The following is a 23746-nucleotide window of genomic DNA, read 5'->3' as shown; positions in this document are numbered from 1 at the left end:
TATCAGTGGCGGGCCATCAGCGCCTGCTAAGCCTTCTGTGTTGGCCTAAACAGAATCACAAAGTTATAGCTATTTAGTAATTACATTTTTTTATTATTATTTTCTTTTCTTTTTTTATAATTAAAAGTTACATATATTTTATAATTTAATTGTTTTTCACAAATACACTACATGTATTATAAGTATTTTTCCCTATTAGCTTATTTTCTCATAGCTCAGCTCCTGTCTTGTCTGCTCTTCAGCTTCACATGATACATGGTTTGGATATTTTCATGTCTAGGAAAAAAGGAATAAATGGGTTAACTTAACACTGTCATATGACACAGACACATCTTTTTGGTATTTTATCAAAGGACTTCCGATCTCTCTTGCAGTACATCTCCCATTCATGCCCCTCCTCCTCTCACATCCTCTCTACTTCTCCTTGTCTTCTCATCATTACCTCTATAGGTGTCCTCCATCCTAACTGTCTTTCTCTTGTTAGAGGTAAATTCAATCTGTCCTTGTCAGCTTTAATCAAAGCACTCACAGATTGAATTTAGCAGGTATGTGTGGGAGGTTAAGGTGGTATTCTCAGGACGAGGAAACAAAAGGGTGTTCTTTGTACACACATCTGTCCGCCTCCTCGCTTTGAAAAAGACTTAAGGCCATTGTCAACAGCCGCTCTGCGGCTCCGTCTTTTCACAAGCCAACTCTAAACTCTAACTGCTATAATACTCATAGAAAAAGTCACTGATCCCCCTGATCCCTTTATGTCCATTCACTATATTTGTCTCAAGAGTCTAAAGGAAATCTGCAACCCAGAGACATAAAGTTAGATACACCTTCAAAATTAAAAGAAATACATAAATACATCTCTTAATCTCTAATGGGTTGTGCTTTATATAGGACAAGCTAAAAGATTAAAGCTCAACAGTTTGTTTTTTCATTGTGGTTTTAATCTGAAGTGGGCGTCTTGGAGAAAGTTTAAGGGATTAACCAGATCACCTACTTCTACACAACAGCTGCCTCCCCATTCCCTTCAATTGATGTCATTAGTACCAGATACTGTATTTAGTTCCCTCTGATGAAACAAGTTCGTTGAAAGCTGAAAATCCTCAGAAATTGGATGACCTCAACAGCAATCACCCACTAATCTTTTGTTTGTCTAGTCGAGATGCAGACAGACAGAAAGCTGTTGTTTCTCGTGAAGCTCTCAAAATTTGATTTGGGCTGGATATCGTCAGCCCTAAGAGGTGTCATGGCACTTTTACTCAGTTTGGTTTAGAAGTTCAGAACATAGAGGGGTTTTATTACAATATATAATGTGGTGAAACGTTCTAGTTTCAGAGCAACATTTTACATGTGAGACAAAGAGGACACTCCCTGCATTAAAAACACGTGGCCCATAAACTCCACTCACTTACATTTTATTCATTCGAATTAATAATCTTCTTTTTGTATCATTCTTTAACAGCTATAAATACCCAAAAGACATCAGAACATGTATATACTTGTATAAACTGGTTAAGAAGGCCGGCTCCATCATCGGCTGCAAACAGGATTATCCAGAACAGGTGGTGGAGAGGAGCACACTGAAGAAATGATTGTCCATATTGGACAACCCGGACCACCCTCTCCACACCTACTGCAGGGACAGCGGAGCACTTTCTCCAAAAGACTCATCCAGCTCCGCTGTCACAAGGACCGGTACAGGAAAGCATTCCTGCCCACGGCAATAAGACTTTACATTAAGTCACCTCTGGTCAGATCCTCTGTACATTAATTTATCAACATCAATAGCTCTTGCACTGCTTTTGTTTGTTACTCACTGTACATGTTTATGTTTATATACACTTCATATACACTACACATACTTTGCATTTTTGCACTTTCTCTATTGTTTAAATTGAATTTCCTAAATTGACACACTGCTGTTTCGTTGTACATATTGAGTTTTGCTGTATACATTGAGCATCTTTCATCCCTGTTATCTTTATTTTTGACAATGAAAACCACATTTCCCCTTAGGGATGAATAAAGTAAATATCAGGATTATGATAATACTTTTAACTGTGATGTATGTGACACGATGATAATTGTAGAGCAATTTGATGGCAGTACACCCATATATAACCATACATTAATAATGAACATACCATAAATGAAAGTATTTTCAAAAAGTATTTTCAAAATGTTCAGTGACAAAGTTGTCATTTTAATTTTTAAGGTTATTTTTTGGTACACAGGCAACTTTTATGTTGAAGGAAAGATTGTTCACCTTAAGAGCTATTGTTACCTTCAAGCCGTTAAAACCTTTCATATTTTAAATACATTTCTATAACATTAAGAAAGCAACAATCAAAGTCAAGTTTTTGTTTTGAGTGAGTGAGAGGAAGATCAGGTTTCATTGACAGTGACCTGGGAACATTAGCAACAGCCCACCTGCTACCATCACATTTTGATAAATAAAAATGTATAAAAGATTAAAAAAATAAACAAGTTTGATAAATCGTGATTGATGCATGTAAGTATGTGAGATCACCAGCTTCCAACTAAGCCCTGCAAACCAAACTGAAAATGTGTGTCTTTATTATTCCCAGCAGTATACCACACTTTTACAGCAATTTAGCGAAAGATAATGTGAAAAAAGTATACAATGCATCAATATACAATAAAAATTGTATTGCCAATCGCTTGAATAAATGAGAGGATTTGAACTATATACATGAATGATGTATATGTTTTCAGCGCGTTTAACCTAAGCACACACAGGAGACAGGATGCAAGGTCGTTCGCTTCACATGACCCCTTCCATACAACATACATATGAGAACATAGCACTCATCTGGCATTAAAATAAGTAGCATATGAACGTCATTTCCAGGAGACAGAATTCTCCAACCACCCACCCAGATTCAACCAGCTAAAACACTGCAACATTCAATAGATAGAAGAAACAACCCACTTTATATACAGATTATTAAAGTACTTATGTGTACATACACTGTATGTCTTGCAGTGACCGTTCATATCATTTCCCGTGGCTTCCCGTCTCGTGTTTTTTACATGCTGCCTCGACAGGACTCTGATTCACAGCAATTCTCGTCCCTTTAATCTTCACTGCTTACCCTCTCTCCACCTCTATTCCTGTATTTTTGATTCTCTTCATCCGCATCCACCCCCATCATTGCTACCCACCTCCACCTTTTGATACAGTTTTTCTCTGACATCAGTAATACTTTTCTCTTTAAACCTCGGTTTACCTCCGCACACTCGGCGCCCCTCTCTGTCTCTTTCTTTCTGACCCCTGTCACAGTCAGTAAAGTTCTGATGAGAAGCTACCTAACACTGCATTGTCTGATCAGGTGTTGTTGAGCAAGCGAGTTTGTGGCCCCGGTCCCTTGGGGTCAGTTTAATGCTATCCTCTGCTGGATCTCTCCTTGTAACCCAGTCTGTCTCTCGGCAGCCGGGGCCAACATTTGTGGTCCAACTGTCGACTGGCCCCTCTGATGCTTACACCTACAACATACTACAGTGCAGCTCCCAGCCAAACAGTCCACACGATGCAACACGATGTCTAAGTCTGCACTAAATTTGCATGCATTTGTTTCGAACCACTCAGCTGATAGTGCTGCTATTTTTAATGCATCTTTGTATTTCTGTGGTCTATAGACATATCCCTTCTACCAAAGTCTACGGATTCTTTCTTTGTGGCACATATCTGGCTCATTTTAGATTTAAATTAGAGATGCACCGATCGATAAGCAGCCTATTTTCAGCATATTAGAATCATATTTTCGCTCTTTTTTGTGGGTTATATTTACATAAATGTGCCATGGTTATACGTCGGCACACAGCTGCACGGAGAGTAACGGCACAGCCAAACACACGTACACAAGACATGTCTTCAGCGTGAGGGAAAAGAGATCAAGCTTGCAATGTGTCACAACACAACAATGTCCAAAATGTTTTTTAAACAACCTTATTAAAAGACATTTCAACAGCCAACGTGAATGGAGGTTGTATTAACTTCCATTGTCATGCGTTCAAGCTCTACTCAGTAAAAATGATCGTTGAGCGAAGGTAAATGATGATGCTATCACATGTTCAAATGTAATCTTTGAAAATTTTGTTTTTTGGCGAGAAACTTGAATGCAGTTGTTTGAAGGAGATGTTTTCACAGCAATAAAGAATAGATATTTGAGAGGGAATTATGACCTGTTTAACTTCCTTACACCGGCTCTACGCATCTTATAATACTTCATTAGAACTAGTAACATTGAGGTTAACATTTTAATACAAATACAATTTATTTCTGAGTCATTTGATTTGTGTCTTTTATGCAAATAACCACTATAGATGATAATAACAAAGTAAAGGGGATTTTTCAATGTTTACATTGACTTTGGGGCGGTTGAAATTCTTTTTCAGGACAGTGGAGAAAAAAGTTAATCTGGAGTTTGCCGTCATTTACAGTTCTTCGAAAAATCTGAATATCGGGAAATCAGAAAGAAAATTGCAATTGGTGCATCTCTAATTTATACGTCTGCATATCATTTCCATGCACACATATGTTTGTGCTAAGGTTCTGTGCTCATTTGATCTTACTTAGAGAAAGGTACTAAGGGTGATTCACAGGAGCAAGCAGCTCGATATCCTTCCCTTTTCAAGTCAAATTCCACCTTGAATGAACTAAGTGGGTGATTATTGATTAATTGCTATACATTAATGAGCTGAATTGATCTGAAAAGAGGACAGCAGTGCAGATCACTGACGGGGAGGGCCAGACCTTGAAGGGGTTACTTGTATAGTAAGGGACAGTACAGGACACCTATAGAGGAGGAAGATGAAGAGGAGAAAGTCATGTATCTCATCCGGTGTGAGCTTTGTGCTAACTACATGTATAAGCAGCAGGGTTTATGTCCGTCCCTATCATTTCACCAGCGCCTGCTTTATGGCAGTAGTAAAACATATCTTATGTGTGCTGGTGTGATGCTAATATGACAGCTGAGAAGAACTTCTCCTGTTTAAAAAAAACTAAACACACAGCTGAGGGAGAATCTACAGAATCCTGTGATGGCTGCGTTGCGTGGAGAAAATGTGTAAACTGTATTTCCTGATAACAAGGTATTAATAAGCAGTGTGCAAATGACAATCCATTATGTGCACTTCTTACGGACGTTATACACTTGATGCATAAATGTGGAAGAATGATGTCTAATCTCTAAGCCTTTTTTAGACCCACAGAACTTTTAAAAGTATGTATACCAAAGTCCCAGTGTCTTTCAGGCAGTACTGTAAACGGGACAAGGCAGATTTGTCTTTCCTCTCAATTTGAAACTAGAACAGTAACACTCCTTGGCTGTTTAAATAGTAGCAAGTATTGCCCGTGTGACACCATTAACAGCACATCTACAGGTCTATCAGGTTAGTATATTTGGAGCAAGTCTGACTGTAACCAATTTTGTACATTCATGGTACCCAGAAGATGAATCCTACTGTCTTCGGGGACACTGACCTCACCACGAGCACCACCACCAACATTTTTAGATTTTAGTGACATTTCTGGACGACTATTGTATGGATTGGTTTGAAATTTGACATAATAGCCACGGTTCCCAAAAGATACATTTTAATAACATTGGTGTTCATCGAGTGCCATCATGAGTTTACAGTTTCAATTTGTCCTATACTTTAGTATTGCTAACATGCTAGTGGGAGATAATGAACATGGTCAACATTATGCCTGTTAAACATCAGCATATTAACATTGTCCTTTGTGAGCACCTTGCCATGCTACCATTAGCGTTTAGCATTTCATACAGGCTTAAAGAGCCGATAGCAACAAAAAACAACACATTTTAGTTTACAAAACATCCTAAAAAAAATGGAAACAATAACGTATGCCTGGCAGGAATAGATAATGATTTCATGAAACCATAATATAGTAACTGTGACTTCATGTGAGCGTAGAGCCTTTTCATTCATGTCCACAATCAGCTCCTTTGACACCACCAGACGAACATCTGGTAATATTATGTAAACAACCTAAATCCAGTTAAAAAAAAAACAGGGATTGTTCAGGCTCCACAGAACAGAAGCAAAACAATAGTTCCAAAAACCTTTTTCTAAGAAACAATTCTGTAATATTACAGGATGTTAGCATTGTTATGTCACATTTGCAAAGTCTGAACATTAGGGGTATTGAGGCAGCAACAAGACTTTTCCACACGTCTACTACCTAACTATAGCACAAATGTCACTGAAGAAGCAGTACTTAATTCATCTCCAGTCAAATTTCAGGTGAAGCTTTCTACAATGTTCACAATAAATCCTGCATGGTATCTTATCCTACAGGACATCAGTCTTTTCGCCATACGGTGGACATCAAAGTGTTGGAATTACAATGCTGTTTGAAGCATGGTAGACATATGTGAACATAGTGGTGCAGCATGAAACGAGGACTTTCATTTCATCTCACATAAAGCTCTGCTCATCGCTCATCATTCTCACGTTCAGTCTGTTTAGATGCAGTCTTTAGCTCCGGGGGGGTGGACTCTCTAAATTGTCAGTTTCTTCCTCAATTAGCCATGAAAGTATGTGGCATCTTTATGAAGGGTGTTTGTTCAGCGACATTTCTTTAATATGCATAATTTTACTTGAGCATACTACTTACTAATTGTGCATACAGAAAAGGCATAACATTTCTCAGTCATGAATTAAAAAATGCAGCAGTCTACCAGTCACACCAAAGGTCTAAAGAACATTGCACATTTAAATGAAGAAATCACTGAATTAATGCAATAATACAATTAGGGGGAAAGTTCTCATGGAAACAAATCCACAAGGGGTTACAAATGAAGAAACCAGACAAAAATGTTTACTTTCCATTAAATGTTAAACATAGCAAGATATTCAATCATTTATGAATAGTAATATGTAACAAGAATGTAACAACACACTGCTTCCGCAAGCACAATATCATTTTCTACTTTTAATTGTGCTAATTTGTGTTGTGGCACATTTTTCTTTTTCAATCGACAAGAGAGAAGGTGTAGCTGGCAACACATCACATAATTCTCTGTTGAAGTTTTGCTTTCATAGAGAAAGCACATCAGAGAAACAGAGTTACTCACTGCTGTAGATTTAACTTTGAAAGGTGATGTGACACTGTACGGCAGCCCAGTCCAACGGAATTTGCTTTTTTATTCATTTATTTGTATTGTTTTAATAATAACATATAGTCACAAAATGAACCAAACAATACTTAGTTACTTCATCCACACAACATGCATTGATTTATTTCACATCCTAATTTTCTTAATCAGTTTTCAAATCAAAATCTTAATCGACCAATGTATTTTCCTCTTCCATCCACATCTGTGGTGCTTGTGTGTGTCACTCACTGGATGGTGCATACATTCAATTAATATATTCAAAGCAGAAATCTTAACTAAACATCTGTTAACATGTCCTAGCATCTCTTTGCTGTGGAACATATGCAATCATGTGTTCATGGTAATCGGTTACTGAAATGTGTGCATTTATATTTGCTTTGAATTCCACAATCTGCAGATGCACAATAAAGACAAGAGTATTAGACTGCCTGAAACTGTAAGGATGGTTTTAATCAATTTCACATAGCATTGTTCCTGCAAGTCTCTTCATAATTATATGTTTTGGAAAGCAAAAGCTCCATTATGTGTATGGGAAGTCATTTCAGCTGGGTTTTGCATTCATTCAATAGCTTGTTTTATGGTGAAGTTGCAAGAGGTGGCTGCCCGAAAAATACCTGCTACTGGGAAACTATATAGGTTCTGTGAAAATGACGACGACAACAGATATTAAGTTGATAACTTGTCTCTGGGAGTCTATGGTAAACAGATTGTTTGTGCATAAAAAGTGTCTGTAATGCTGAGTGATGTATGTTCCTAATGGAAAGGTAGCTACAATGTTGAAATAAAAACAATTTGATGAGGAAATGCTGTCTAGCACGTCTTTGCCCAACTTAATAAATCTGTAGTACTTCTCACTATAAATACGTTAAATTTGAAAAGGTGACATTGTGAAAACAAATTTGCTTATTGAATTTAATGATAAAGATGCGTGTGTTTAATTTATTGTAAGAGTATATATCTCATTTGCTTCATTTCCAGTTTAAACTTTCATTTCTAGCCAAATATGCCAACATGTGATCGAGAAAAAGAACAAGCAGAGAAAGATGAAACACATAGCAGTGACTCACCTGGTCTTTTCTCATTTCTTGCTTTTCGACCCCCGCATAGTCGTACTTTGGAGATCAGGACCAGGATCTGTTTCTGGCACAAGGACTTGTTGCTCTTAGGACAGGGCTTGCGCTTGTTGACTACCGGCCGGTTGGCTGGGTCTTCCTTGACCGCCCGCTTCTGTCTAATGAGAGAGCTGGCGAGAGCTGCCATCTTCCCCCCCTCTCACCTTTTGGGAGGGGGGTGTCTTCGTTCCCAGTACCCCCCTTGCTGGTTTGGCGTTTGCTTTCCTCCAAAAACTAGAGTAGGACAGGCGGTTTAGAGAATCCCCCACAGGGGAGATCGGGTCGTTTAAGTGGGCTAACAGGGAAGAGTTTAGTTTGAGGGTTTCCTTGGAGAGTGAAGAACTGGATGAGTTGCAAGTTCACCTGCAGTCCATTGTAAAGCCTCCACTCTGACCAAAAATGAAAATATGACCCAAATAGAGCACACGAAAAGGTGCCACAGTCACATTTTCAGTCTTAAAAATAACAGAAAGACCAAGGTTAGAGTGACAGACTTTCAAAAAGGTGACAACGGGGACATATTTCTACCCCTCTTCCCCACTCATCTTGCACATTAAAATACACCTCAACAGCCAAGTTCCAAAAATGAATGTTGTAAAATAATTAACCTACTTTGACGAGACAACACCAAAGGGAAGGAGCTCAAATTGTTTCACATATAAAAACGCTTTTACTGAAGAAAAGTGAAGTCATTTTGGATGCTAGGAAGCTCTTAAAAGCTCAAGAAGAATCAAACTGTTTGTCACCATTTGTGCAGTCCACGGAGGTCCAACTTTGCCTCCCATTTAAATGTGGCAGCTTGGAATAATGAGCTGAGAGTCCGAGCAGTAATCCAGACGACTTAATTCCAGAGGTAGAACAGCAGGCGGGACATCGGCGGTCTTTGTAGGAATGAAGCCGGGAACAGAGCAGAGACATGGACACAGACAGACAGAGATTCCTCTTCTGCCTCCGATGGCACGCTCCTTTCCCACAGTCCTCACCGAGCCCCCCCTCCCTTCTCCTGCTCCGCCTCCCCCTCCTCCTCCCATCCAAAGTCAGCGAGTGGTAGTGAGAGTATGTGTGCGTGAATTCCAGCAGCCACCATCAGTAGAGGTGACATTCATGAGCGAGAGGGAGAGGGGGAGAGAGAGAGCAAAAAGAGCGAGGGAGACAGAAGGGAGGGTGGGAGGGAGGTAGAGGCTGTGATGTGTGAGAATGAGCTTGACTGGGAGAGGGAATGGGTGAGAGACGGGCAACAGCCACTTCACAAAAACCACTGCTCGCAAAGGCTACAATTTTGTTATTTTTACAGCAATGACCCCCTTAAAAAAAAGAAGAAGAAAACTCAATCATTCTGACTGCTCTTCTGAAACAGAGAGACAGTGCCAGAGGGAGAGAGAGGGAGAGAGAGAGAGAGAGGGAGAGAGAGAGAGAGAGAGAAAGAGGGAGAGAGAGAGAAAGAGAGAAAGGGAGCGCTTAAGGTGCATATTGTGACAGTTCTCTGTCTCCAAGAAAGGAACGGCATCGCCATGTGGTACCTTCCTGTCACATGCACACACACACACACACACACACACACACACACACACACACACACACACACACACACACGCACAGGGCACATCAGCATACTTTGGAGTAGCATCTTCCCTGCTGTATAATTATCTGTCCCTAGTCAGTATTCTTCTCCATTCCATCGCTGACACCCGCTCATACAGCAATAACCTCCACGGTCTGTCTGTGATTTGTTTCCTCGAGCTCTCTACACATGAAATGGAGGCGAAAAATAAAGTGACTTTGTTCCCTGAAACTGGCATTTAGTGTCTGACATATCTGACTGCTGGCTTACGCTAACCCTGACAGAAACATGAGCTCGGACAGATTGAGTTAGACAGCTAACCCCGCCGCCAACACACACACACGCACACACACGCACGCACACACACGCACGCACACACACAGACACACACGCACACACACACACACACACACACACACAAAACAAAACTCATATCACATTTGCTTTCCCTCAGCTCCCCCCACCTGCAAAATAACCCATAACAAACAACACACATGGATATTTTTGCAGAGTGTGTTCATGCAGCTCCTTCATTTGTTCTACTTGCATTTAGATACAAATGCAAGGGCTGACATAAGAGATTTCTTTAATAATTTAGGAACTTCCACAAGTATCAGTAGAGAGCACAAATCATGCTGACATACTTTTGCAGGAAATAGTGGGTTTTGGTAAATGACAATGCCCTGCAGTCAAGCATTTTTCTCATCTTGTTGAGTTGCAACAACAACAAGCTTTATGCTTACCATTTTCATTCTGCAAAACAACCTGCTTTTAGACAAATAGTTGGTTTGGAGAAATGCAGTTCTGAGCAAATCTTTTCAAATATGTACATAGATTTATAGAAATGGAAATTATCGAAGGATGTTTAATATCAGGCACTGCTTTCTTTTGGCTAAATGTAAAGAGGATGTTATTGCTGTGATCGCGTGTGAATTGTTCAGCAGGAAGCATGTTCACCTTCAGTGTCAGAATACGCCGATGCATACATTAGCCTGGTGAATGAGGGCCATTATGTGCAAAGCTCATTCACTGTCAGAAATATCGTCATTGCCCGCCATGAATCTGGAGTACTAACTGGATATAAAAACACGATAAACATCTCCAGTCCGGCCCCCTCAGACTCAAACCCAATAAATCAACTTATCTGAGAGCTAATCAATCCAATTTTATTTGTCACGGCACCTCTTTTAAAAAGCCAATTGCCAGTGAAACCAGCAGCGGAAGCAACTTGAAAATGCACAATCGATTCAAATCGTTTCGAACAATGCCGAGCAAGGTCACTGTCTGTCAGGGCTTGATTGACAGCTGACTGTCTGTTCCCCAAGGAGGGACGTGGGAACGGCGGGGCCGGAGAAGGTGGAACCACCGGTGAGATAATGCAGTTCGTATCGACGAGCAAACAGAAAAGATGTTGTTTCCGCTTTTCTAATGATTCTTTCCTTCCTGCATTCTCCGACCATTCTCAGCCGCGTGCTCGCTTCCTCCCGCCGGTTCGAGAATCAATCTCCTAATGGACTTACAAACATTGCCAAAAGGTTGTTCTACTTTTCGCTTTCTCCAGTCACAAGTACATGCCAAGTTACACCAAAAGAAAGCTAAGTGGGGATTCTCGGGACGGCAGACAATCTCAAGGTTAACAAGTGATTCCATCATTATAATGAAATTTCCTGCCAAAATCTAAGTGGACTCATTAAGAGAAAAACCACTTGTCATGTCTTCCTAAGAGCTATCACCTGTATGAACACACCCCAACCAAACACCCATTATGGCAGGACTCTATGTTTCTGCCATTAGTTATTTCCAATTTATTACCATATAAATGTTAGTCTTTTGTCTTGCTCATATATAATGTGTGCACAGCTAGCACTTGTTTCCAGGAGGTTCTTAAACTCACATCTCATCATATTCAGGATTTGCTGTGCGAGCTGCCTCAGCCCTCCTGTCAGTATTGAACCCTCTCTGGTGAAGTGGAGGAGAAACAATGTGCATAAATCAAAATGAAAGGAGGAACATTTTAAATAGCGAATAACCATTCCGTCACGTGTCCGTGTTTGAATTGTCATCATCTGAGTGACACACACCGGGGGATTAAATGCAGATGTTTTCATAAAAACAATCCATGCCACAATCCCTGCATGCATATCAATTCACATGGAAGCCGAGGGTATTAAAAGTATATCCGCTTTGAAAGTGCTTTATGTTGAAATGTTTTTCCTGGTATAACGGTTTCCACGTGTTCTGTGTTACCTAACGAAGACTTCTATAATCTTTATAGACGGGTGAATAGAATAGAAGAAGTTAGAGTTTAAAGATTCTGGGTTTTTGCTTGAGGAGTGGTTTGTTTCTGTATTAATCCCAGTGGTGAAAAGTAACCAAGTAAATGTATTCAAGAACCATACTACCTCATTCTTCTACTCCACTACCTTTTCAGTAATCCACCAAAGTTTAAACAGTTTCCATTATTTCGCAAAATAGATTTCCATATTTGTGTTTTTGTCTGTACTTTTCTCATTGGGGGAGAAGAAGGTGATGCCACACACTTCTGTGCACTAATCAGGACCAAGTTATTGTCTGTTTTCCATGAAATGAACAATCACGTAAACAATGGACGAACATGATTAATTAAGTGGACAATTATTTGATTGATCCCAAAAGAAATGGACATAAATCAATCATGAAAAGAATCATCAATTTCAGCCCGATAAAGCAAAAATCCCCAAATTATGACGTTGATTCAATGTTCATTGATACTGAAATGTAGGCAGCGTGGTTGCTGCAAGGTGTCCTTTAAACCAGGTATGCTATGATATAATGTACCTATCCTGAAAAGCCCGAGTTCAGACATGCACTCGTGTTTACGTAAACACACACAAAGCCAGAAAGAGTTAAGCACATCAAAACAATTGGCCTAGTTCTGTCACTTTCTTCCCCCTCTCTTCATCACTCTCTCCCTCCTTCAGTCCCCTCTCAGCTCATCGCGCTGTCCACAGATGACAGGAGGTATTCTTCGTTAATCCCCCTCCATTATGCGACCATGTGGAATCTGACTGAGGCCCGCTTCTTGCATACAAAAATGATATTTCCAATGTCTATGACCCATGGGTGAGTTGCTCATTAACTTTGAGCAGCACATATCATTCTCAGTTTCATTCTTTATTTAGCCCTGTTCAGATCAGTGTCCGCGTAATTAGGTTTTAATCGTGAGAATTACTTGGTGTGTGAGACAGATGCAGATTTTTTTTTTCCCGTCTGTCTGTTTTTTTTGTGTGTGTTTTTCTTTTACTGTTCAACTGATCTTGATTTTGACTTGCTGCGAATTCGGCTCTTTTTTTCTGTCTTCTTTTTTTCCACCACATTGCGTGTTTGGCATTTTAAGTAATGCCAATTATGCCGGATTTTCTAAACGAATGCTTTACTCAATATATTCATAATTATTTTACATTTTGTGTTGCCATGCTTTGTTAGAGAAGCAAATTAGAAACAGTAATCTATCATCGTTGCCATTTAATACATTGATATTCTGAAAAATAACGGTTGTAGCTGCTTTAAGAACTCATGTAGACCCAACATGCACAACATGTTCCACTCACAGGCAGAGAAACCTATTCATCTGGTGTTTACTTCCAGCGATCACAGACTTCGGTCTCATACTGCAGTCTTGTATTACAACCATTTGACCTGAAAACAAATTCAAAGGTTTAACTTTTCTAAAGTTATTCTGTATCAGTAAACCGCAAGAATGAACAAACAGGAAGATGAACTCAACTCTTCCACATTCTATGTGCAAGTGGGACGCTATCTTTCCTCATTGCCTTCATCTCCGCTGTTGCCTGAGGTAAAATCTCAGCAGGTAAATCTGCAGGATTAAACTTGCCTCAGTCAGAGGGAGGGAAGATTACTTGATGAAAGCAGATTTTGTGTTGGTGCTGCTTAAAGCCCACTGTCCCCCCAGCTGGTTCAACCATCTCTCTCCTGTTGGATCCCTTCACCGCTGGCAGCCACTGCTGGGATGACTGATCGAGCTGCTGATGTGAAGGAAGACAAACGGTACTTTTACATTTGTTTTATTTGACCTGTGTCCCCACAAGCATCCGGAAAATTCTTTAAAATGTTGTGGTAGCACTTTATAATAACCACTATTTAGCAAAGTGAGTAAACATTTAATTCATCATTTATAAAGCATTGTTCCAACATGAACACTCATTTGTAACTCATTAGTATGCAATTCATAAACACAGTTATAAATGTTTTATTCTTGATTAATAAGCTTGACTATTATGCGTTTCATGATTGGACTATCATACTTTATAAATGATGTATTCCCCATTTGTAATTTGTTTTTCTTTGCCCGCAAAAGTTATACTTTCATGTATTCCCGCTAAAAACGGAGTTGATCATGATCATTTATATGCTCTAATCGTGATCTCGATTAATAGAAGAGTAATTGTGCAGCCTTATGTCTGTCATAATCTGGAGGAAAACATTTTATGGTATACACAATATTCTTTATGCTTAGCACACTCTAAACAGCTTCTGAAAAACGAGAACATTTGATTTAATTTTAATTAAATACAAATATATGATCAAATATATTTCCTATTAGAGAAGACAAGCTTGATGAAGGTCCTGTCAGCGGTGCCTTCAGTCTGCAGCCTGGACCTGACGCCGAGGTCTGGATGAAGCAAATGGTTGCATTCTTTATCCTCTAAAATAATTGTCTGTCACTCAGCATTAGGAGTTGTTTAATTCAGTCTAATGATAGTTTCAAAGCACTTAACTGTGTGACATGAAAAACTGCATTTGAACTTTCAAACGTTTCGACTGTTTTGTCTAAAGTCACTGGATGCATTTAGGAGACTCCTAATGATTAATCCAAGCCATGCAGGGATGATCTCTGCTGTTATATCATCAATCACTTTCTTCCTGCTTCTTTCTTCATTCCTCATTTCTATGGTATGAATGATGTGAATGAACGCTGAAATAGGCATGTCAGATGAGGATGACCTTTCATTTCATGGATTAGGAATGGGATTGAAATGTTTGGGTTTAAATATTGACTCCTGATTTATGAACTAATCTAGCTGGAACCGAATCTCATCATCCCTCCAAAACTGTTCTCAGTAAACACAGAAAGTGAAGGAATGTGGAAATGAAAGTGTGTTTATGCATGTGCATATAGTGTGCAAAAATGTACGTAAATACTGCAGTTTTTTTATTTATTATTATGATGTATTCATGAATATATGAAGAGGTTCCACGGAGAACCACAGCTAAACAGGCATGCAGAAATAATGCCAGCAAAATGAGGTCACCTAAGTGGGTTTTGAGATTGGCTGTGTATTCAATATAAATATTGATTTTGTGTAGCTAGAGGTCTCTCTGGTGTCCCATCAGTCTTTTTGGCATTTCACTGCTCGACGTGTACTGCAGATCATAAGAATAACTTCTTCAGGATTCAGCACACATGACTGCATAAATCTATATTAGTCACATTCAGAAATGGGTTTTTTTTTATTCTACTGATGACAGCGAACCATGCCAAAATTAATGAAAATGTCTGTATGTGCATGCTTCTGGTACGTATTTACACAAAGGCTGATATAACATTACTCCAATTTGGGGAGAGGAACTGATGTAGAAACTCAGCTTGGACGGTAAAGGGGAGAAGTGGTGGGTAAAAGCTGACATGTCTTTGGGGCTATCAAGTGGGAACCTCCCATCACAGATGTTCTGCTGAATTAGCATCATAACACCTCGAGAAGGCTCCAAACTAACTTCTGGCACCGAAACACCCCTGTTCTCTCCACACGGAGCACTTTCTGCTGGTTTTTACTGTTATTTCACACATTTCTCTAACAATCTAGAGTGTCACAAGGTGAGAGTAGCTTAGCTCAATTCTTGCTCAGTTCTTCTCAAATGTGGGAGCAGACACTCTAGTGCTTTGTACTCATTAGCCTAGCATTAACAGCTTTTAAACAAAGGTGTTTATAAGTACATGACAAATCCATGACGAGATTCTGTGGCTTATTGAGTCAGTGACACGCATGCATGCGGGCTTAGGAGCACAAACAAACTCCCCCTCTTCACATCTAAAATCAGTCAGAAAAAGCTCTTCAAAAGATGTGTTTCTCTTCATAGCTAAACCCCTCGGAATAGGAATAATATTAAATAAATATGGAATAAACAAATGTGTGTACAACAACGCTTTTTTAGCTGCTAGCTGTGTGCCTCCATGGTGGGTATTGGCGTTTTTTTGGTCAGTCTACCACTTTGGTCTAGACTGAAATATCTCATGAAACATACATTCATGGTTTCCAGAGGATGGATGCTACTGGTGATCCCGTGACCTTTCATCCAACACCACCAACCATGAGGTTGACATCGCGTGGTCTAAAGGATATATTTCCACAATGTTTGGTACAGTCATACATCCCATTTGGTGATTTCATCATCAGATCATTTCAATTTGTCTAGAAGTTTATGGCAAAAAACGTACAAAATGACATTCCCATCAGCATCAGCTACTGGTCTCGTACTAATAAGCACATGTTAGCGTGTTAGCATTATGGCTGCGTTCCGAATCACAAACTTTGTCTTTTTACTTTTTAAAACGTACTGCAGCTGCCCTTACAAAGTATGCAGAAACATTTGTCCAAACATGCAAAATGATTGATGAGTGATGAAATGCCCTGCCATTTGCAAAGAATGTCAGCCAAAACAAAGCAAGGAAAATAGATGCAATGCAAGAAAGGTGCGCACACCACTGGAAAACAATGCTTTTGCAGGTGAAGCATCTCTGTGTGATTTCTCTGTCAAAAATGTACTCCAATTTTCTACATTTGCAATAATTTAGTGCCAATTCTTCTAATTGTATTAACATATTTGTATTCCACAGTCTGTGCAGGGTTATCTTTCTGTGGGGTTCTTTTTCCACCCTTGATCTCTGTGCAAGGTGCACAGCTCATCTGTGTCACTGAGGCTGCTGGCATGGACCTCAGTTTGTGGTCACTATCTATTTCCAGCTGTTTTTCTCATCTGTCACACATATCAGGTGGTCACAGCAGCCATTGAACAAATCCACTTAAAGCCTTCAGTACTGGTGTAATTATTTCTAGTGCCACCTTTGATGGCCCCTAGGGTTGAGTCAGAGGAAAGGTGAAAACATGTCATTATTTAGTTTTGAACTGTTATGTGCCCACGGTAGTTTCACTCTTTTCCAGGATCACCCTTCTTACAGAGAGAGTTAAACACCTGGCCGCCCAGTGTAACCAGTCTGATCTGCTGGCCAGTCAGCAGCCTTTGTGGTGCAGCTGGGGGTTAAGGGCTTTGCTCATGGGAACCTCAGTCGTTTTAATGTGTTACAGGGCAAGCACTGTTCTCTCATTTCCAGTAACACTAATTAATCTCTATTATTACACTAAATGAATTAGTAATATTTGTTTAAAACCAGCACTAGTCAGTTTATTTCCTGTATTTCGGGAACACAGCTCTGAAATATGCTTTCATTTTTTTCTTCTTTTAATCAAATATATATTTAGAGCTTTATATAAAAGCATTAGTTGTGAGGCTTAGCGCAATGGGCATTTTTAGTCAGATTACAGTTGGAGACATAATGTCCAACAGTGAGACAGCACATGCTTGATTATAGTACTGCAGAGAGCTGTAAACAGATTGAAAGCTCCAGAACTCCCATGAAACAAGCATGCCCTTTTACAGTTTTGGAGAGCAATAAGCGTGAGGAAATTAAAGGAGGCGATAAAATAAAAAGGCAAATGGGTGTGGTTGACCTTTAAAAGACAAGATTATCATCTGGAGAATTAAACAGTTTATTAAATTAGGCTGATAGCACCACAGTTCGCAGGTGTCCACATCAACATGACACTTCATTATTTTTGTAGCAGTGTTTTATGTGGGTTAATAATTCTGTATAGTACCAACAATTTGTCATACACAGTGGGAGAGGAATGTCCAGGGATTTGTTGATTATTAGGCGTCCATTAGACCTAGAGAGCAGCATACAGTATATCCTCGACTACATGATATAATGTGAGATATCTTAAATCCACATTGATGTGGAATGAGATTCCAGTTCAATAATTGCATGCCAATGTTTTTGGTTGTGGCAAAAGCAACAATAAAGCTGGACTCAGTCTGCAGAAGTTTTGGTCCGATTTATCCCTGAGTCACCCCTCCCAACAATCGGGGGAGAAATCTGAGCCGGTGAAAGTGTTGTCGCGGAAGTGTAGCACCCACCCTGTAGTTACCCTTCACGTAAACATTGTTTACTCTGTCCACATGTGTGCAATATTTTGTAACTTTCTTTTGTTATCGCCATGTTGAGAACCATTGAGAAGCAATCAAAATCCTTGTATGTCGTATCTTGCACCTTTAAATTACAGATTTCATGAAAAAAGAAAGATTTGAAATGGGAATACAAAATGGGAAAACACTGCTTCCAATTGTATTTGTGATCAAATATTGCAATGTTTAAATAATGTTGGCATAATATGTCACATATACTTGAAAACCAATATATTCCTAAAACATACAGTATCCACTTCAAATTCACATATGAGCTTTACTCCTTTTGTCTTGGTTGCAACGTAGATGGCGTAGCTATCCATCATATTTAATAATGCCAAACAGTTTGGGCTTTAAAGAACTGGCGATAACAAGAGAGAGCGCTAGAAGCAGAAGCAGCTTACTATCAGTTTCTCTTGACTTTTAGCAGGTCATCAATGCAGAGTTCATTCCAATCAAGCCAGTCTTAATTGCATCTCTTGGTGAATCCCAAAGACTCCTCTGCAGCATGATAGATAGCTGAGCTGAGAGTTCCACATTTCACTGCTCCTCTTCATAAGAGAGTACTCTTTGATGTTGCAGAGCTCCGCTGCAAGACAGCCTTTGAACCAGTGGGAAACTGCAGTGGATTAATGGATATTGCAGTCAAGTCTCTTGCTGGGGGCTTGCTTGTGCTATTATGAGCAGACCATGCAGATCTTTGTTATTATCAATTTACCACAAGTCATGCCCTGCATATGGCCCAGTGAGAGGCAAAGCCATGCAGCTCTTCTGTTTGTTTTTCAGATGTGAACGGATGGTTGTTATGACAAGGCCATGCTCGGGGGCAACCATACAGAGGAAGACATTGTTATCCATGTTTCAGACTCCAGGACAGTGTGTATTGCCAGAGTCCATGGGGGACTGGAGTTGTAACAAGGCCTGTAACAGCAGTTGTAAATTGTAAGCAGTTTGGTTCTAGATCAGAATCACAATCAGAATCATTTATTGCCAGGTATGTTTCACATATGAGGAATTTGTCTTTGCAGGTGGTGCATATTAAAGACAATCAACAACAATCAGCACAGTACAAGAAATAGAATCATATTGCATGTACAGTATAATATAAAATATAAAATGCAGTGCACAGACAAACAGATAGCAGTACTATAAACAAGTGTACTGTAAGTATACGTGAAAGTGTAATGGGAAAGTGACAAGTGTATTTAAATATGAGGTATGAAGGGATGTGCAGCGGAGTGACCGGTAGAAGATTGTCCAGACAGAGTCAGTCAGTAGGGGACACAGGCTCTGTTAATGAGCCCGACTGCCGACAGAAAAAGAAGTTTGTGTGGCGTGAGGTCTTGGTCCTGATGGTCCGCAGCCTCCTGCCAGATGGAAGGGACGATGATCGTAGATGATGTGCTTCGCGTGGCAGGATCAGATTATAGCCAATTTAGATGCAATCTGTTTCTTCTTTACTGTCTTCCAGGTTGGGTCCATATTTGGCTATTGTGCAACAATCCAACATGTACGTTGCATGAAAAGCACACGGACACAAAAGATGCATGAATGATCAAACACAAGTCGGCTGGCATATGATAATTCATTACCTGCTGTGATATGAAGACGTGCACACACACACACGCACTGTCACATAAGCAAACCGATCCAGACAGTGGTGAAAATAGTTTTCCTGGTTGCTATGTCAGATCTACTGAACAAGCACCGTCCCACCTGTGAAGACCAATTAAATGACACGCACGATGAAACCTAATAATTGCCTCTACAAATCAGGAAAGTACATTTCCCCGAAAACATTAAGTGGCAGATCTCAGGGAGAACATTATATTTATGTTTGGTTGTATAGTGAAGTTTTTCTTTCTTTCTTGTGGGTCTTAAGCCTGCATGGTTTGAGATTAGTTAGAAATATTTTTCTGTGCACAACACAAAATAAGAGCCAGGTTATATTTAATTTTAAACTTCTGTCAGCGCTCACCATGCATGCACCAGAGAATTGCACTGCACAGTCAGAGCAGGCTGTTTATCTCACGTGAGCCAAGTTTAAATCCGACTTTGAGTGCATTGAGGTACAAGCCAGGGCACAAATTGAACTTGACTGTATGTGTGTGTGTGTGTGTGTGTGTGTGTGTGTGTGTGTGTGTGTGTGTGTGTGTGTGTGTGTGTGTGTGTGAGAGTGTGTGTGTGTGTGTGTGTGTGTGTGTGTGTGTGTGTGTGTGTGTGTGTGTGTGTGTGTGTGTGTGTGTGTTATATAGGGATCTTGTGCCAATCCCTGTCATGTAATTTAAGTTGTAACTAAGGGAATACATTATGCATGAATGAGTCCTGGGTCTGCAGAGGAGCCAAAGTAAAGCCACTCAGGCCAGGGAAGAGTCTACAATAAACAGGTCATTGATTATGTTTTCCACCTCTTGTACTGTTTTTCGTGTTTGATAAAAATTAATAAAAAAGAGTTTAGAACGAGACAATGTCATGCTCTACCTCACAGAGAGCAAGAGCTTATCCCAGCATGCATTGGGCAGGTTGTCAGTCCGTCACAAGGCTAACACAGAGTAACACAGTCAAAGTCATATTCTCACCTCTGAGGGAACAGCACCTTCATGCAGTGAGGCTGCAGTGCAAGTCACTGACCCACTGCTATTCCAAATTGTTTAAAACGTCGCTTTAGTAACATCTGTGCTCTGTAGCTTAATGCTGGCAAACCAAGTAGTGTGCTTCTGTAGCTACAACTGTGCATTTCATAAGGATTTATCCTCCAATTATCCTGATATAATCACACATTATGCCCATATTTGGTAGGCTGAAATGTAACATTAGATGTTTGACATCATGCAGTGAACTAGTGGACGGTGTTGAGCACTTACGCCCCCAATCAGCCCTTGGATTTGCATCCCTGCCGCCACAAGCTAGGTGCCTTTCAGCCAAAACGGCAGTTTAATCCACCAACTCTGTCCTCTCAATTCCCGTGGAGGACGGACAAATCCTTGTTTACCCTGAACCCTCATCTGTCACCACATATTAAGCCTGTCTCTCAACAGAAGCCCAGACACCGGATGCAATTAAAATATTCATGTGATACCTTTTACTCTCACCATTTGATACACAGAAATATCCCCACAGATGCTTCTCACTCACATTGACACAAGTGGATGTGTGGTGAGTGCATACAGAGTACAGATGTGCTTTTGTACACACTCTCTCTCTCTCACACACACACACATGCAGACCAAGTGAATGTTTATGTCAGCTTATCAGATCAGAGTCATGTTTAAAGAGGTCATGCGCAAATAATATATTGTTTGATTTAATTTAGAAATCAGAATCAGAATTCCAAAATGTTTATTTCCAAGTATGTTACATATATAAGGAACTTAGTGCAATAGTAAAAGACATAATTTAAAAATAGAAAATATGAAAATGTACACTAAAATGATATAAACAAACAAATGAATTTGTCAAACAAGTATGGTATTAGAGTGTGCAGTAGAGTTGTAGAGTTGTGCAAAGGTGTGTGTATAACTGTAAGTATTTGTCCTGGGTATGTAAGGGTCCGAGTCAGTGGGGGTCCCGAGCTTTGTTGATGAGGACGTGTGACCATCTTCTCTATGTTTAGAGAAACGTCATGATTTGGGTTAGGATCAGCATTTGGGTATTGTTAGGATTGCATCATTGGTTAAAAGTACTAGTTTTTTAAAGGTTCTTAATAAAATTAGGAAATTAGAAAATTAACTGTGGTCTCTGAGGGTTTATTGTTTCGTCCCCCTAATCTCACTCTGAAAAGACATTAGAACACTTACATGTAAACATGTTTGTGTTTCAAACAACAGATGCTGTTTTTTTGTTCTCGGGTAGATAGTCGTTGTTCGACAGTGCTATCTGTGGAACAGAAGCTTTTATTTGAGGAACAGAACATATTGTAGCTCTTGCTTTAAAATTGAGCACTAAACATTTACATCCTGGGAAGATGGGGGTTTAATAGCCCACTGAATCTGCCTCTAAAGTAGACCTCATAAGCTTTTGGCAATAAGCTGTATAAATTGAGATGAATCTCAAGTCACAAATTGCTGGAAAGAGGAGCCATAAAATGCATTACACTCAAGACTGTACAGTAGACTTTATGGACCTCAAGACAAGTGGAAAGTCCAGGCTCCGTTTGAATTGACAGTGAATCAAAACCTGAACCTTGTTTGCGTCTTACAAACGAGTACAAACAAATAATGCCATTAGTTGATCTCAGATATATTTTCAGTTTTTGTTATTCCCATTTAATACTTTTATTGGATCATGTGGGAACCTTCTGGTGGGAGAGTGCTCCCTTGTGTAATTACTGCCCTTGTTTGCGCCCATCTTGTGCGTCATGGTTTAACAAATAATTTGTCACACCCCACTAGGAGTCGGTTTTCTTCTACCCCAAGCTTTCTGTCTTTTCCTTTTTCTCTCCGTCTGCGTCATCCATTGTGACTGTGTGTCTCATTTTCTCCCTCTGTGTTGACATTCACATCAGAGATGAAACCAATATAGTTCACCAATGAGTTTATCTTTATCACATTTAAAACATTTAAAACTGTTACCGGACCACAGAAAATGTTCCAACATAATTTAACCCTGTATATGATCAGAAATGGCAGCAATTTTCACAAAGGGGATCTAAATGTGTCTATTTCTGTTTGTGCACTTTATTTAACAATGCAGCGGGGAGAACATGTTGCATCATAGAGTCTCCTGCATGCTAGAGCTGATCAAATGGGAATAATACAGAAAAGGGAGCTGGACGTAAGAAGGATTGGTGAAGGAGCAGTTAGAGAGATGACGCAAGCAGAGAGGAGAGTGGACGTCTGAGAAGAGCAAGAGAGTGAAAGTTGATGGAGAAGAAAAAAATTATTACGTATTACACCCTTGACTCTTAATCCATTGGTTAAATCAACTTCTAAGCAAGAGACATGTTTGGGCTGCAGAGGATGCTGGAGCTCCAGTGTGTGATTCCAGATGCATGCAGGCCTTGAATAAGACGTTGCTTCATTTGTCCATCTTTCACATTATTGTGTAGTTTGGTTGATAAAATAAATGATTACATTTTGTCATAGTTCTCGTAATAAAATGTAACTTTTATTCAGTCATAGTCCTGTTTTCGTCGTGTAAAGATGGTTTAGTGTTCAAATAAACACTGTTTTCACAGACACATATTGAATGGATGAATACACAACATTTGTCTTCATGCTAACAGCTTGTGTGTCACCAGTAACCAAACATTTCTACCAATATACACAGTAATACTGAGAACAAGGCAGGAACGGGAAGGACAATCACGCGTGTATACACACACACAAATACAAATAAAGGAGACACAATGTAAATCAACTAATCATTGACCACTGTAATCTGCCCCTAACACCCCAACAGCTCCCTCTTTTTATTTTCTCCCCAGAAACTATTAATACTCTCACTGTGTTAATTGAGATTAATGGATACGGGCAACAAGCAGACGTGGTAGAGCAAAAGAAATACCATCATGAGTGATGGCAGAGAGCTGGGTAGAACAAGGACGTAGTGAAAGATGGATAGATTTCATTAAGGCGGGGAAAAGGAAACTGAGGTATAAAACACCGTCCTCC

At 39.7% G+C, this 23746-nt stretch overlaps 1 protein-coding gene across 1 annotated transcript in view; it reads right to left on the bottom strand.

The window, feature by feature from the left end:
• Positions 1-8420, bottom strand: part of fgf11b (fibroblast growth factor 11b) — a gene marked incomplete at both ends in the record, with an annotated part of 32744 nt that extends 24324 nt beyond the window's left edge. The window contains one exon of the mRNA XM_079214278.1: positions 8228-8420. Coding sequence (XP_079070404.1) covers positions 8228-8420 — 193 coding nt within the window. The remainder of the gene's footprint in view (positions 1-8227) is intronic.
• Positions 8421-23746: the final 15326 nt, after the last annotated feature.

Source organism: Taurulus bubalis (assembly GCF_910589615.1).
Source record: "Taurulus bubalis genome assembly, chromosome: 2".
Classification (NCBI taxonomy): domain Eukaryota; kingdom Metazoa; phylum Chordata; class Actinopteri; order Perciformes; family Cottidae; genus Taurulus; species Taurulus bubalis.
The sequence above is the reverse complement of the archived record's forward strand: the minus strand, read 5'-3'. Positions and strand labels throughout refer to the sequence as shown.